Genomic DNA, 14,854 nt, shown 5'->3' with positions numbered 1-14,854 from the left:
AGGAAAATCTAAAATATACGCGTTATTATTACGAGACTATTTCTAGCTTAGAATAATAGAGAATAGCTATCGATATATCTATAACTACTACGTCTATCGACTATCTAAGGTATCTAGATAGAAATACTCCGGTACTCTCTTATAACTATCTATATTAATAAGACTATAGATAGAGATTACTATAGACTTTATAGTTAACTTACTTCTAAGTAAAAGTATAGTAGATTATATTATCTATTCTAATATTATAGTAGTAATCGATAGACTTAGTAAGTAGAGATACTATATACTATATCGGGAAATAGATATAATAACGGTAGTACGATTATTCTTACGATATATCTTCTCTCGGTACGGCCTCCTTAATATAGTAATCTTCGATCGAGAACCCTAGTTCGTATTAGTATTCTAGATATATCTATATAAGCGACTAAAGATCCGGAAAAGACTATCTAGTACTTTCTATCTCGAGACGGATAGATAATCTAAGAACTTAAATTAAATTATAGAATAGTACTTACGCTATTATTATAGTTATATATAGAACGATTAGATTAAGTAGCTACTATTAGTAAAGTTCGCTATAAATAGTACTTATACTTTCTCGACGACGAAAGTATCCCTATTCTTTATAAACTATAGCTTCTACTCTCGTCTCGGTATCGAACCTAGCGGTAAGAAATAGGTTACCTTATATACTATTCTAGATACTAAACGAGCCGATAAGTTCGTAGAACGAATAAAGTAAATATATAAGATACTCCGGAACGAGATAACTTATACCTAGATAAGATATAAGAAGTCTACGAATATCTCTAGATAAGTAGTATCTACCTATAAGGTTAGGGATATAGTCTAGCTAAGTATACGTAATCTAAAAACTAATAGATCTTCTAAGAAGCTAGATACGAAGAACCTAGGTCCTTTTAAAGTAATATAGATTATTAACCTAAGAGTATATCGACTAGAATTACTAGATAGTATAAAAATTTATAACGTCTTCTATATCTTACTATTATAGAAGGCTATCGATAACTCTCTATCGGGATAGATAGCTCTACTACTATTATCTATTATTATAGAGAGAGATAACGAAGCTAGAGAAGAATAGGAAGTAGAGGATATTCTCGATTCGAGACTATTTAGAAAGAAGCGTCGATTATAATATCTAGTAAAATAGAAAGGCTACTCCGAACGATTCTATAACTAGAAAGAAGTACTACTAGAGTACGATAAACTAGTATAGTATTATTATAAACGATACCCTAGAAAGCCTAGACTACTAGAAAGATATAACTTTAAGCTAGAGAAGATACTACTAGTACTATAGATAACTCGAAGGAGATCTTAACGGAAATAACCGGCTTATCCTACGTTACGAATAGACGTCCTAGGTACTTTAATATCGGCCTTCCTAGTAGGTTTACTAATAGAGTCGTTAAGAGAATATTACTCTATATTCTATAGTTAATAGTTATTATTATCGTAACCTAGGTAACGTTAAATAGGCTAGGATATAAGCGACCTTAGACGTTAAGTGAATCTCCTCGGAATTAGCCGAATTAGTAGCCTTAATTAATATAAACTTAGAGGGCTAAGTAAACCGATTTAAGGGGGGGTAATATTACGGATTAATATGCTAAATCGCTATTACGTGCCGCTATAACCTTACGTAATGCCTAATGATACGTAACTAGTACGTAATCGCGACGAAGGCTTAGCATACCTCGGTTACTAACTACTTACTCGCGCAACCGAGCGCAACTCTTGATAGTCCTTCGTCTTAGAATTTATATCATAAACAGCACATACGTTTGCAAAGTCTCTCGTAGCAGTGCTCCGTGATATTAGGCGGCCCTAGTAATAGAATTAATTCGGATTAGAAGAGGTCGATATACTACTATAATTCGTTAGTCTATACTTTACTTTTAAAGACTCTATACTAGTTATTCTAGTTATCGAGAGTACTTAGAATAGAAATAGTTCTAACGAAGATAGTAGAAGAGCGAGTCGACTTCTCGTAGTATACTACTATTATTTCGATTACGGTAGAGAATAATTCTATTAATACTATTAATTAGTTCTTATATTAGAGTATAAGTATTACGAATAAATATATTCGATTATTAGTTATTCGTAGAGTAGTTAGTCGTAAATCGAGCTTATAACTATTAGTAGGTATACTAAAATTATTATATTTACTCTCGCTCTATCTACTTAATAGTATATAGAGTAGTTCTATATATACTATAGAAATCGGAGAGAATACCGTATCTCGTACGGTCTATAGATTATTCTAGAGAGTAGTAAACCTCGTCGTCGACGTCGTTATCGAGCGTTATTTAGGGTCGATAGCGAGGTTTAGGAAGTGTAGCTGACGTAAGTGTTCCTTGGCAGTGGGGCATCGGAGCCGACTGTGTACAACATATAATAATCCACTCGGGGGTGAGAACAAGGCTCCGACAAGAAAAATATTCCAACCACGGACACCATCTGCAGCAACTTGAAGATTACGACTGGACTTCGGATGTGAATGTGAAGCCCCATCCGGGGACCGGATTATATTATAACTGCTGGTCGTGCAGCGTAATGGTGTTGTGTTAGGGGATTGACATGAGCCCAGCAGCGGGAGCAAGCCAATTCCAATGGCTGAACAAACTGCCCCTGGCCAAACTGCACCGCATCGCCGTCTCAGTCGGATCGCCCTGTTCAGGCACAAAAGCGGCCCGCGTGGCTGGGATTCAACATGCTATTATCAACTCGGGGGTGATTGGAAAGACTACTGGTACTGACAAGGAGGCGAGACTGGGAGTAGGAACAGTGGGAGCTAGAGCTGGTACGAGAGACTTGAGTCTACTGAGCATTGATATGGGGATCCGGAATCTAGCGTTTGCACATCTCACGGCACCGGCACCGGCACCGACTGAGGCTCAGAGGGATAGGAATATACAGTATGACTACTACGGCACGCCGACGCTGCGGGAATGGCGACGACTTGAAGTGGCATCGGCATCGGCACCAGAATCAGCATGGTCATCACTACTGCCACTGGTGAAATCAGACCTTGACTCCGTGTCTGAGGTGGCGGGTGGTTCAAGTTCAAGTTCGAATTCATCGCCGGGCTCTGATGCCAGTGCTGCCAATGGTGGAAGTGAAGAACCAACAGTTACGGACCCATCATCATCAGAATCAGAATCAACACCATCAAAACCCAGGAAGAAAACCAAAAGCAAAAAATCATCATCATCGTCGGCACTACCTCCAGAGACCACCTTGACAAAGGAGAAAGAATCCTTCGAACCAATCGACTACGCCCACCATGCCTACCATCTAATCACATCTCTCTTACAAACCTACAAACCCACACACATCCTGATCGAGCGACAAAGATTTCGTTCGGGCGGTCGCGCCGCCGTGCCCGAGTGGACGATCCGAGTCGGCGTGTTTGAGGGCATGTTGTATGCTGTTCTCCGGACTCTTGTGGAGCACGGGAAAGTTGAGGTGCTGGTTGAACCGGTGCAGCCGGGGTTTGTGAATCGGTATTGGCTTGAACGGGAAGGCGGCGACATTGGCATGACAATGTCAATGTCGGCACAGGAGAAGCACGAAGAGCTTGAATCGGCCGGTAAAGTTGGTCGTCTCAGTGGTCGAGAAACGAAGAGAGCAAAGATCGATCTTGTGGGAAGGATATTGACGGCGCAAGAAAAAGACACTCCGATGGTTCTAGTCAACAAGGACTTGGAGGAAGTCACGGCCCAGTTCGTTTCGATCTGGCAGAAGGACAAAAAGGTGAAGCGGAAAAGTGCAAAGGATACTACAACTAGTACTGCTAGTATTTCCAAATTGGATGATCTGGCAGACGCGCTGCTTCAAGGACTGGCGTGGATTCATTGGCAGAATGCAAGACGACGGCTCCACGTTTTGGGACGAGAGGGTGTTGAGGATGGACTGGGAGCTGATCGGTAAGTAGGCTGTCGCTGTGGCTGTCATGAGACACTGGCAATGCACTGCACTGCCTTTCAAGCTGTGATCTACGATGCTGCTCCTCAACATGTGTGCGTGTCGAAACCATGAAACTACGGCTGTCAGTGCCTGCTGGATGCATCATGATGGTCCACATCTTCCCTGCCCGATACCCAGAGTGGCGTTCATGGCAGCATTATGATGAACAGAGGCAGCGGTTTCTTCGGTGGCGGATTTTGCAACGCTCTGTCCTGGTGTGTTATCGTCGGAGAAGGCTCGCCCTGCCCTGCAACCCCTTCTCTGAAGGTGTGCCCGCTACCTCCTGTTCTGGGAACACTTATTTCATCACCACTCAGTCTGGGCAGCACATAGCGGCGCGGAGAAGACTGATGGTGGCGCAGTCAGGAGGAAGTGTATAGCTCAGAGGCAGGCGAGCTACAGACGAGAAGCGGAGAACGGGAAGAGCAGGCCGCGCGACAATCTCGGCTCGTTGAAAACGTGTACAGAAGTGTATTTCGGCCCGCTGGACGAGTCAGGGTGAACAGACCGACGGCGACGGAAATCAAGGTACGAACGACGTAGGACTTGGTTCGGAGCATGAGCTGGAAGAGGAACTGCAGATTTGAGACAGCCGAGAGAGTGGTGGGTGAGTGTGGGAGTAGGCCGAGGAAATGCAAGGTTATGAGCTGCGGGACTGGGCCGGACAATGCTGTCGATGGACTTCAATTGAACACATATTCTTGCAAGTAGTTGCCTGGAGGATCCATCTCGACGGGTTCAGAGCAGAATTCTGACCGGATATCAGCATCTCAGCGTGTTTTGGCGCGTGGCACAAGCTGGCTCGGGACTCGGGAGGCTGCGAGGACCCGTGGAAGATGACGAAGACAAAAAGGAGCGAACATGGAACTTTTGCAGCGTGGCTTCCTTTCCGTCGCGGCATCCTTTGCATTTAGAAAGGAAAAAATTTCAATTCTTCATTTCTCTCCTTTTTGCTTCCAAATCACCGTTGTTCTGCTCCGCAGCTATTTTGTCTTCAAAAGCTTCAAGTTCGGGCTCGTTTGGCCTGTTCCTTCGTTCGTCTCGTCTCTCGCTTAGCAAGCTGAACAATCTTTCAATCATGCAATTCACACAGTTCTTCGCAGTCCTTCTCTTCGTGATGGCCGTTTGGGCCTCACCTCACCCTCAAGATGGCCGGCCTTCGGTCACACGCCGACCTTATGGACATGGAGGTCCCACATCAGGCTTTGCTGGCAATGGCACTACCAGCATCAGCAGTCTGGGTACAGCAGCGAGCACGGCGACCTCGACATCGAGCAGCACCTTTTCCGGCGCCATCACGACCCCAACCACCCCTCTTACCGTTGTTGCATCCCGCAGTGGCTCTCCTATCCACTTCCTGGGAATGGTCGCTGCTGGGCTGCGCTTTTATTTGGGAGCAGACACCCTTTCATACTGTCCGGATTTTGTGGAAGAAGTGGGGGCATGCCCGCCCGGCAATGAAACTGCATTCACGCTGTGCAACATGGTAAGTATTTTCGTCGTCAACCTCAAACAGATACTAAGTAATGTTGGTTAGGCCGTTATTGTCCCTGGAGGTCAGCAATTGTATGTTACCCCTCGAGGCGAGATCGGATACACCCAAGCACATTCCAGCTTCATGCCAAATGGCTCACTGCCATGTCCGTTCACGTACTTCAAAGGACCCGGGGCACCGCTTGGGATTCTGGGCATCGACGCCTTCGGTGCAACTGGGTTGATGGCATGCCCCACGGACGGGGCTGCTTGGCAAGTCTTTGCAAACTTGCCCAACGCCACCGTTCCTCAAGGCAATGCATCGCAGTGCTTGGGATTTGACGCTCTCGCACTGGACTTCCCTAAGCTTTATGCTGCCTGGCAATATACTTGAAAGCAGCAAGCAAGGGAAGGACGCCACACAGAAGATGGAAGATGCAGTGGCAAGATAAACGAGCTGGCAGTGACCAATTACCTGGGTGAAAGAGCTAAGGAATGACATCTGGAGCGCACTTCATACCCCTGAACTGAAGTTGTAGCTAGAGATTGAGCCAGTAGCAGCGTTCAAGTTGCGCTTGCAAATCTATCATCAAACTCTCCTACCAGTTTCTTTTGCGACCTGATGAATCGCTGTGACCGCCACCGAGCACATCTGCCAACAAGGAACGTTGCCCTGGTACACAGTACATTGTATAATCATAACCGTAGCATACAAATAGTTCAACTTGCAAGTTGTGGTTGTAGAGGTTCGGAAAAAACCGGATGTAGACTAGTACGGGGGAAGTCGGGGGAAGCTTGGACGAGAAGCGCGATGAGCGAATGGCCAACTGAAACGATCTGGACCTCGGCTCTTTTTGTAGGAAAGTCGAGGCCGACAGCAACGAACTCGAACAGAGCATGCCGTTGCGGTTGCGGCCGGACACATCTCCTGCGGACAAGATAGCCAGCGTCATGCTCCACTGGCCCTGACCCTGCCACCGCAAGCCTGATCCCAATTCCGAGAACGTTTCATACAGAGGCGTTGCTGTAGACTGTGTTATTGCAGGTTCAATCCATGCAACCTCATGTGAAGTGCCGGCCATCGACTTGAGCTGCAAAGGTCAAGATCACGAGGAGGGATGGCGATCGATGGGTAGAAGTAGAGTGACCTTGTAGGCCGTTGTTGGTGGACATCGAGGCAGCCTCCGGAGACATGGGAAAATCGTCGCGGCCTTTCGTCCCATAACTGCGCACGATCGCCGGTGTCGAACTAGTACCCCACACAACGTCGAGCAAACTGAGCAACTGGCATGTCCTCTTTCATCCGCATCATCCACCTCCCCGGCTACAAGGGCTGGTCTGAGCCCTGCCGATGGCTAGCTGGTCCATGATTGGATCCATGGCCCGGCAACCTGAGAAGTGCGCCGGCTTTGCGACCGTGGACAGACTCGGAGCCCCTCCCTCAGCAAGACGACTACTAGTCGTGGCGGGTGAGTGATGAGCAGCAGTGTTTCTCTCTGACGTACGAATATATCAGCTCGTCGTCCCCGGCTGCCCTCCTCTTTGAGTGTTAGCTCATCCAAGCATCCTCATCTCTCCATTCTGTCCATACACTCACTTGTCCTACTCATCAACATGGCCAGCATCGAAACCATCAATGAGGGCGTCCTCATCAACGGTCCCATCAAGGACTCGTATCGCAAGATCCTGACCCCCGAGGCCACGGCCTTCCTCGCCCTCCTACACCGAACCTTCAATGGCACCCGCAAAGCCCTCCTTCAAAGACGAGTGATCCGGCAACAAGAGCTGGACAAGGGCAACCTGCCAGACTTCCTCCCCGAAACCAAGCACATCCGTGAGGATGATACGTGGAAAGGCGCCCCGCCAGCTCCTGGTCTCGTTGACCGACGAGTGGAAATCACCGGACCAACGGATCGGAAGATGGTTGTCAATGCTTTGAACAGCAATGTTTGGACATACATGGCCGATTTTGAAGGTGAGAACGAACAACAAGACATTGTTGATTGACAGCGTACTGATGGTTTATGCCGCTAGATGCACAAGCCCCAACCTGGGACAACCAGGTTTCCGGACAAGTGAACCTGTACGACGCTATTCGACGCCAGATTGATTTCAAGCAAGGAGAGAAAGAGTACAAGCTGCGAACCGACCGTGTGCTCCCCACACTGATTGCCCGGCCACGAGGCTGGCATCTGGAGGAGAAGCATTTCACCGTGGACGGAGAGCCCATCTCTGGTTCCCTGTTCGACTTTGGCCTGTACTTCTTCCACAATGCCCGTGAGCTTGTCAAGCGAGGGACTGGGCCATACTTCTACCTCCCCAAGATGGAGTCTCACCTCGAGGCGAGACTGTGGAACGACGTGTTCAACCTGTCTCAAGACTACATCGGTATCCCCCGTGGAACCATCCGAGGCACAGTGCTGATCGAGACCATCACGGCCGCCTTCGAGATGGACGAGATCATCTTTGAGCTCCGCGACCATTCGGCCGGCCTCAACTGCGGTCGCTGGGACTACATTTTCTCCGTGATCAAGAAATTCCGCCAGAACCCCAACTTTGTGCTTCCGGATCGATCCGCCGTCACCATGACCTCGCCGTTCATGGATGCGTACGTCCGCCTGCTCATCAAGACCTGCCATCGTCGTGGCGTGCACGCCATGGGTGGTATGGCCGCCCAGATCCCCATCAAGGACAACCCAGAGGCCAACGAGAAGGCCATGGAGAACGTCCGACAAGATAAACTCCGCGAAGTCCGAGCCGGCCACGACGGCACATGGGTCGCCCATCCGGCTCTGGCCTCGATTGCTTCGGACGTGTTCAACAAGCACATGCCGACTCCCAACCAACTCTTCAAGCGTCGCGAGGATGTCTCGGTCACCAAGAATGACCTGCTCAATATGAACGTGCCCGGCAGCATCACCGAGGAGGGCATCCGGAAGAACCTCAACATTGGCCTGGGTTATATGGAAGGCTGGCTCCGTGGTGTGGGATGCGTGCCCATCAACTATCTGATGGAGGACGCTGCCACCGCTGAAGTGTCCCGATCCCAACTCTGGCAATGGGTCCGACATGGCGTCAAGACCGCCGAGGGCAAGACCGTCGACAAGGAATATGCTCTCAAGCTGCTGAGAGAACAGGCCGAGGAATTGGCCTCCAAGGCGCCCAAGGGTAACAAGTATGCCACTGCCGCCCGCTACTTTGAGGGCCAGGTGACTGGCGAAGACTATGCCGATTTCCTGACCAGGTATGTTTTGAATTGCTCTGTTTGTTGTTAAGAACTAGTGGCTAACCTCGATGTCTTTAACAGCCTTTTGTACAACGAAATTACGACCGTGGGATCTTCTCAGCCCGTGGCTAAATTGTAAGCAAGCAGTCAATGTATGTTTTTGGTAAACTCCTAGGATGGTTTGTGCTGAGTGTGGCACTCCCACAGAGAGGAATGAATTCATGATCACTAGCAGAAAATTGTATACAATCAAAACAGTCTGTTCAACTTGAAGGCTTGCCTCATGTACCTATCCTTTTGATTTTGAATACCTAGGTAGCACTCGTACGCCGATACCAACAGCACCAAGTCTGTCTTTACCTTACCTGGTATGCAATGTAGTGGACAGAATCCACAAGCTGTGGCTTCCGGATAAGACCGGCTTGTTTTGACCCAAGACTCTCATGCGGCTCTCCTTGTCGTATCCCTGTCACTATCTCCTACTGCTAGTTGTACAGTACAGTGCCTAACGGCAGCTGTAGTAGTAACAAAGCCATTAATGTAATGTAGTGTAGCACTGCAGCACCACAGCGATGGCTGCATGCCTAGCCCCAAGCCACAGTAGTAGCAGGACGAGCGGCTTGCGCAAGCCAGGTCGACGAGGACAATCCCAGTCAGCGGCCGCCCTGTTCTCGCCTCGACTTCAGGGCTCAAGTTGAAGGCTGATGACAGTGACTGTGACAGCAGTCAAACAACCACGTGCGAACGGGTGCCTGGCAGATGCAGATGCAACGACCGACTTGAAGTTCCGTTCTTTGATAATGTCACGAACCTGAAACCTGAAAACACCAATCACACTTATTAATCCCTGCCCTGCTTCTGTTCATCCCAGCCTCTTTGTTCACTTCTACAACTTGCCCAGCTAGGTAATCAGTCATATACCTATGCTACTACTACTACTACCCTGGCATGGTGTACTCGATGTTGTCCCTCCGCGGCCGGCCGGCATTTAGCCTCTTGCTCTTCTGACTAAAAAACAAACAGGACCGTCATGATCCATGCAAGTGCCCAGGAACCGATTTTGAGCGCCCCAATGACCGTTGGGCTCGCTGGCTTAACCCCAGGCCAATCCGTTCCCCGTCTCCGATGGCTGCAAGAGTATGCCCCTGAAAAATGAATGCCACCTGGGTCGCCTGAGCATGTGGTGTCAACCTGCAGTCTTCCCTTTGCATGGGGGGTCCCATCTTCTTCACAGGCTACTACTACACTTTAGTATGTAGGTACACTACCCTCGCTCGTCTTATGCCGATTCCTCCGGATCTCCTTCTTCCAGCCTTGAACTCTGGCGAGCGTGAGCTTGCGATAATATTCAGTCGAAGTCGAAGCTCATTCAGGGCCTCGGCTTGTTCTGATGCGCTCGCTTTTTCTATTGATTGCAAAAAATATTTCAACGTTAACCGGTGTGGATCTTGTCGCCCAGTGGTACTGGTAGCTGATGGATGCTACATGACTCGCAACTGCATACCCGTTACTTCAAGTTCGTGAAATAGCGTTCCTGGACGCCTTCGCTTTCTCACTCTGGATACTGGAGCACAGCACGATCCAAGTACGAGACGAACAGAAATGCAGGAAAGGAAACGCGGCCACAACTCCGCGCATTCTTGATGTTGATACCACTGGCAGCGCAAGATTGAAAACGAAAAATGGTCGACACATTACACCGTAAGTCTGACTTTTTTGCGAGTTGCTGCTCATCGGTGGGACCAAAATAACCAGGTTTTCTGCTGCCAGCTCCGCCTTCGGTCGTTGCCTCATGGCCGCGGCCCGACTATGTCGACCCTGACACACGAGGTCCCGCTCTCGAATACATCTGCATCATATTCAGTGCGGTGGCAGTGGTTGTCCTCGCGGCTCGACTTTATTCGCGCCTATTCATCACAAGGGCACCCGGACTAGACGACCTGCTAGCAGTCCTCGCTCTTTTCGCCAGTATAGCTCTTTCTGTGCTGGTGATTATCGGCAACAAGCTCTACTACAGTGGACGACATGTATGGGACATTCCACCATCAACCTTTGTTCCGCACCGGATCAACGTCTGGGCCAGCATGTGGTGTTATGTGGTTGCCGCGACTTTGATCAAGATCAGTGTGCTCTTGTTCTACCGACGACTGAGCGTCAAGTTCAGCCGAATTTTTCTCGTTGCTACTTGGTTGGGAATTGTCTACAACGTCTTGTATTTGGCCGGCTTTGGGTTGACGCTGTTGCTCATCTGTGATCCTGTCCGGGCATATTGGAAACAGTTTGACTTTTCCTGGGCTGCTAGTACCTCATACAAATGTGGTGCTGAAAGCGTGGCACTGCCGGCTTCAGCGGGACTCAGTGTCCTTGGCGATCTGTATAGCACTCTCCTGCCATTGCTGCTGATCTTCAACCTTGATCTTCCTCTACGACAAAAGGCCGCGCTGTACTCGCTTTTCGCGCTAGGATTTCTGGCCATCAGTGCGGGTATCGTGAGGACATTGCTGTTGTACAACATGTTGAACACGGACTATGATTTCACCTGGGTCTTGTGGGAAACCTGGATTTGGGCCGTTGTGGAATTGAACGTGGCTCTTTTTGCCGCCAGTGCGCCTGCGCTCAAGCCTTTTTTCCGCTGGTTCTTTGTGGACTCGATCGGAGGAAGTATTATTGGGCGCATGGCGTCGCGACAATGGTGGGCAAGCAGGAGGAGCGGAACTGGAACTGGAACACAGACAAGAGACGCGAATCACACTGGAGCATGGCCCTTGTATTCTTCCAACGATGCAGGGCCGGTCGACCTCGAAAAAGATCCCGATCCCACGATATACTACTATGGCGATAGTAGTCGAGGGGAAGGGCCAGCCAGTCCGCAGAAAAGTTCTTTTTTGTACGACATGGAACACCATGAAACAAGACACTTTGAGCTCCGGACGAGTCGTGATGGCAAGACCAAAATTCCCATGCAGGTCTACAAGGGGGAACAAAGTATAAGCGGCAGCAGCAACGCCGACATGTCTATGCCTTTGTCTATGCCTTCGATTCTTGTGCTTGGCGAAAACGAAATCGAAAAACAATTCAGTTTCCAGCACCACCACCAGACTGGACAGGACCATGATGACAACTGGCCTTTATCAGCGAGTGCGAGTCCGGATCCGAGAAATTTTGCTTCCAGAGACCAGTTGAGACCTGTTGGTGTTGGACAACAACCCGGAAGGAAGACATCCCCTGTCGGAAGTGCGCAACAGCAGCGGACCGTGTTGACGCCTCAATGGCATACTGCTGGGACCCAAAGGTTCAGGCAGTTGGGGCCTGATCTCCGCTCCCCCTCTGGCGAGGACAATGACAACAGCATGCATGGTGGGTCGAGGCTGGAGTCACCGAGTGTCTCGGACCTCGACGTGGATTCAGTTTTCTATCTTGAAAAGCCGCCTTTGAACACGATCCGGTCGTCGAGCAGTAGCTCGAGTAATGGTAGTGACGATGTTAGTACGTTGCATTTACCCCGGATGGGATAATTCTGCGGAACTTTGCGACAAAATACCGATACGAAGTGAGGTGCCAGACCGACCGACATATCACACTCCAGATTATGTATTTATATGATTATGTCAAAATGATGAGGACGATAATGGTGAATATAAGTTGCAAGACCATCTGCAGCACCTGGAGTCCGCAGACTGTGTACCTTGAATACCCTATTCGCACTTGGGAGACCGCCATATACTCGAAAATATTCAAAGGTCTTTTGTTCCGCCAGCTGGTGGTGGCCCCATGGCCCCTTTTTCGAAGGGCTCGGACCGTGACCGCCGTGACTCCCGGAGTACAAATTGAATACTTGGTTGAATTTTTCGTTCCTATTCAGGAGGCCGCTATATACTCGAAACAATAAAAAGGTTCTTTGTTCCGCCAGCTGGTGGTGGCCCCGTATCCCCTTTGCAAGGTACTCAGGAGACCGCCCGCCGCATGTTGGAAATCCGAGGGCTCGGACCGTAGGCACCGTGACTCCTGAAGTACAACGTATAAGGAATACAGTTGATACAGTAGTGGTACACTCCCTGAAGATAAAGACATGTGGAGCTTGATGTTTTTGGAGAGGACAGACACTGGCATGAGAAAGTCGGTCTGCCCGGGTGCTGCCAGTCCGTCATGCCGGTGCCAGGGAGAAGAAGAGAAAAAGAGAAAGAAAAGGGAGTGGGAGCGAGACTGCAGCCAGTATTTATTTCCATGTTGTGTTGTCGAGTAGAGAATCTACCTCTGTACATATGGCCTTGTTCAAGTTTTGATACTGAGGACCTTTTTCAATTCTTCCATTCCTCAGTTCGTTTTTCCGTTTTCGTAGAGGGAAGCTGGCTCATTCGCTGTTGACTGGCCTGGCGGTCGAAGCAGGGGGACAAGCTCTGCAGCTTCGCTTTGCCTCGGCGTGGATGAAGATTGTCATTGTTGTTTCTGTTTTTCTTGTTCGTGGTAGTGCTGGCCGAGGTCAAAGATGCTGAACCAGGTAGCCACAGGTAAACCATCATCCGCATCATATTGACATCGACCCATACTACCCGCATGTCGAGCTTTTCTGGTGTGCGAGTGAGCTGCTTCTTTCTGCTCCGGTTTTCGTTCCCTTTCCATTTCCTTTTCCGTGGCCTCTTTTCGTACCCCTTTTCAGTCATGTCAATCCCGTCCAACCTCTGTCAAATCAATTCCACGACTTCTCCTGCTCCAAGTAATCCACATACTCCCTCACCGCCTGCTCAAAGCTATCCGGCTTCTTGAACCCCAAACTGTAGGCCAAAGAATTATCATAATTCCAAGCCCACGAATACAGAATCTTCGCGATATTCTCATCATGTTCCTCACGGACATACTTCAATTTATCCTCACCGCCCACTTTCTTCAGCGCATCCAACATTTCCTGAATCGTCACAGCAATCCCCGGCGCATTAACAACCCTCTTATGTTTCGGCAGCGCGTCCGACGGCAAAGTAAGCGCATAAACCAGATTATCAATCAAAGTCTTTGGCGAGCAGACATTCGAGGGGAAACTCCTGTCTTTGACGGGCACAACGCATTCCTTGCCTGCCAACGGTTCACGAATAATACCCGAGATGAAGGCTGATGCTGCAGGCGCCGGCTTTCCAGGACGCACCGAAATCGACGGGAATCGCAGACTGATTCCGTCGATGAATCCGCGTCGTGTCATGTCGTTGATTAGGATCTCACACATGAGCTTTTGAGATCCGTACGAGCCCTCGGGAGTAGGGAGGACAGATTCGGTGATGACGTCGGGCAATGGACGGCCGTAGACGGCTTGGCTGGACGCGTAGATGACTCTTAGACCTGGTTTGACTTGGCGGATGGTTTGGAGGAGTGCTTTTGTGGATTCTAGGTTCACCGACATCCCGAGGTCGTAGTTGGCTTCGGAGCCCGCGGACATGATTCCATGAAATAAGTAGGCTGCGTCCAAGTCGGGAGTTATCATGCTCCGGTCGGCCAGCAGGTCGGCTTTGATGCATGTTGCGTTCTGGGGGTTTTTGGATCCCTTGGGCACGGGGACGTCGACGATGTCGGTTAATACGACCTGGTGGGATGGGTTGGAGAGAAGCTCGCGGGCGAGGAATTGGCCGAGAAAGCCGCCGGCGCCGGTGATGAGGATCTTCATTTTGAAGAATCAAGATACTGTAGCAGAGAGAAAAAGTCGAAGGTTGGGTTGAACTGGATTGGATTCAATTCAAATCAAATCAAAATAATGCGTTGCCTTCAGGTCTGTGGTGTAGGTAGACAGTCGCCCCAGTACAGTGTGGTGGCCGGACAGTGTCGTGTCGAGAACTTGGTCTTCGAGCCGGGTGAGCGATAGGTGAATTGGATTGGACTCAGTGAGTTTATACAGCTTCAACTGTACACTGAGACCAAAAGTGACATACCGTGAAGTTTTATATTTCAGCAACAAACCCTCCCGCCATCACCACCGCATTCTCTCCATGGGGGCTCGGAGTTGCCGGTCGCCCTCCCGGTGTGTCCCCCGCGTTGATTCGGCGCGTTCGGCGAGCGTCTGTTCAGGTGGTGAGGGGATTGAAACACGGTTCACTCGGGGCATTTCCGAGCGAGGACCGATGACTGACACTACACACCATAATAATGAATAAAACGGCCGCCAGTGGTAGA

General features: G+C 49.4%; 5 protein-coding genes across 5 annotated transcripts; 4 read left to right on the top strand and 1 right to left on the bottom strand.

Moving 5' to 3' along the window:
- Window positions 1-2,613: 2,613 nt before the first annotated feature.
- Window positions 2,614-3,966, top strand: HMPREF1120_05380 (uncharacterized protein; the record flags this gene model as incomplete). Its single annotated transcript, XM_009159552.1, has 1 exon — window positions 2,614-3,966. The coding sequence occupies one exon, from the start codon at window positions 2,614-2,616 to the stop codon at window positions 3,964-3,966; it is 1,353 nt and encodes a 450-aa protein (XP_009157800.1).
- Window positions 3,967-5,119: 1,153 nt separating this feature from the next.
- HMPREF1120_05379 (uncharacterized protein) lies at window positions 5,120-5,869 on the top strand (the record flags this gene model as incomplete). Its single annotated transcript, XM_009159551.1, has 2 exons — window positions 5,120-5,488; window positions 5,540-5,869. 2 exons carry the CDS (start codon window positions 5,120-5,122, stop codon window positions 5,867-5,869), a joined length of 699 nt encoding a protein of 232 aa, XP_009157799.1.
- Window positions 5,870-7,089: 1,220 nt separating this feature from the next.
- HMPREF1120_05378 (malate synthase, glyoxysomal) lies at window positions 7,090-8,840 on the top strand (the record flags this gene model as incomplete). The annotated part of the gene is made up of 3 exons (XM_009159550.1): window positions 7,090-7,450; window positions 7,510-8,719; window positions 8,783-8,840. The coding sequence occupies 3 exons, from the start codon at window positions 7,090-7,092 to the stop codon at window positions 8,838-8,840; spliced, it is 1,629 nt and encodes a 542-aa protein (XP_009157798.1).
- A 1,543-nt stretch (window positions 8,841-10,383) lies between these two features.
- HMPREF1120_05377 (uncharacterized protein) lies at window positions 10,384-12,216 on the top strand (the record flags this gene model as incomplete). Its single annotated transcript, XM_009159549.1, has 2 exons — window positions 10,384-10,402; window positions 10,472-12,216. 2 exons carry the CDS (start codon window positions 10,384-10,386, stop codon window positions 12,214-12,216), a joined length of 1,764 nt encoding a protein of 587 aa, XP_009157797.1.
- Window positions 12,217-12,582: 366 nt separating this feature from the next.
- HMPREF1120_05376 (nucleoside-diphosphate-sugar epimerase) lies at window positions 12,583-14,636 on the bottom strand. The gene has a single exon (XM_009159548.1). It carries the CDS (start codon window positions 14,349-14,351, stop codon window positions 13,389-13,391), a length of 963 nt encoding a protein of 320 aa, XP_009157796.1. The 5' UTR covers window positions 14,352-14,636; the 3' UTR covers window positions 12,583-13,388.
- Between the last annotated feature and the right edge of the window lie 218 nt (window positions 14,637-14,854).

Source organism: Exophiala dermatitidis (assembly GCF_000230625.1).
Source record: "Exophiala dermatitidis NIH/UT8656 unplaced genomic scaffold supercont1.4, whole genome shotgun sequence".
Taxonomy (NCBI): Eukaryota; Fungi; Ascomycota; class Eurotiomycetes; order Chaetothyriales; family Herpotrichiellaceae; genus Exophiala; species Exophiala dermatitidis.
This window is presented reverse-complemented; position numbering and strand designations above follow the sequence as displayed.

What these genes read in the sequence shown, in the direction of transcription:
- HMPREF1120_05376 (XM_009159548.1), bottom strand. Translation starts at nt 14,351, where the DNA reads ATGAAGATCCTCATCACCGGCGCCGGCGGCTTTCTCGGCCAATTCCTC.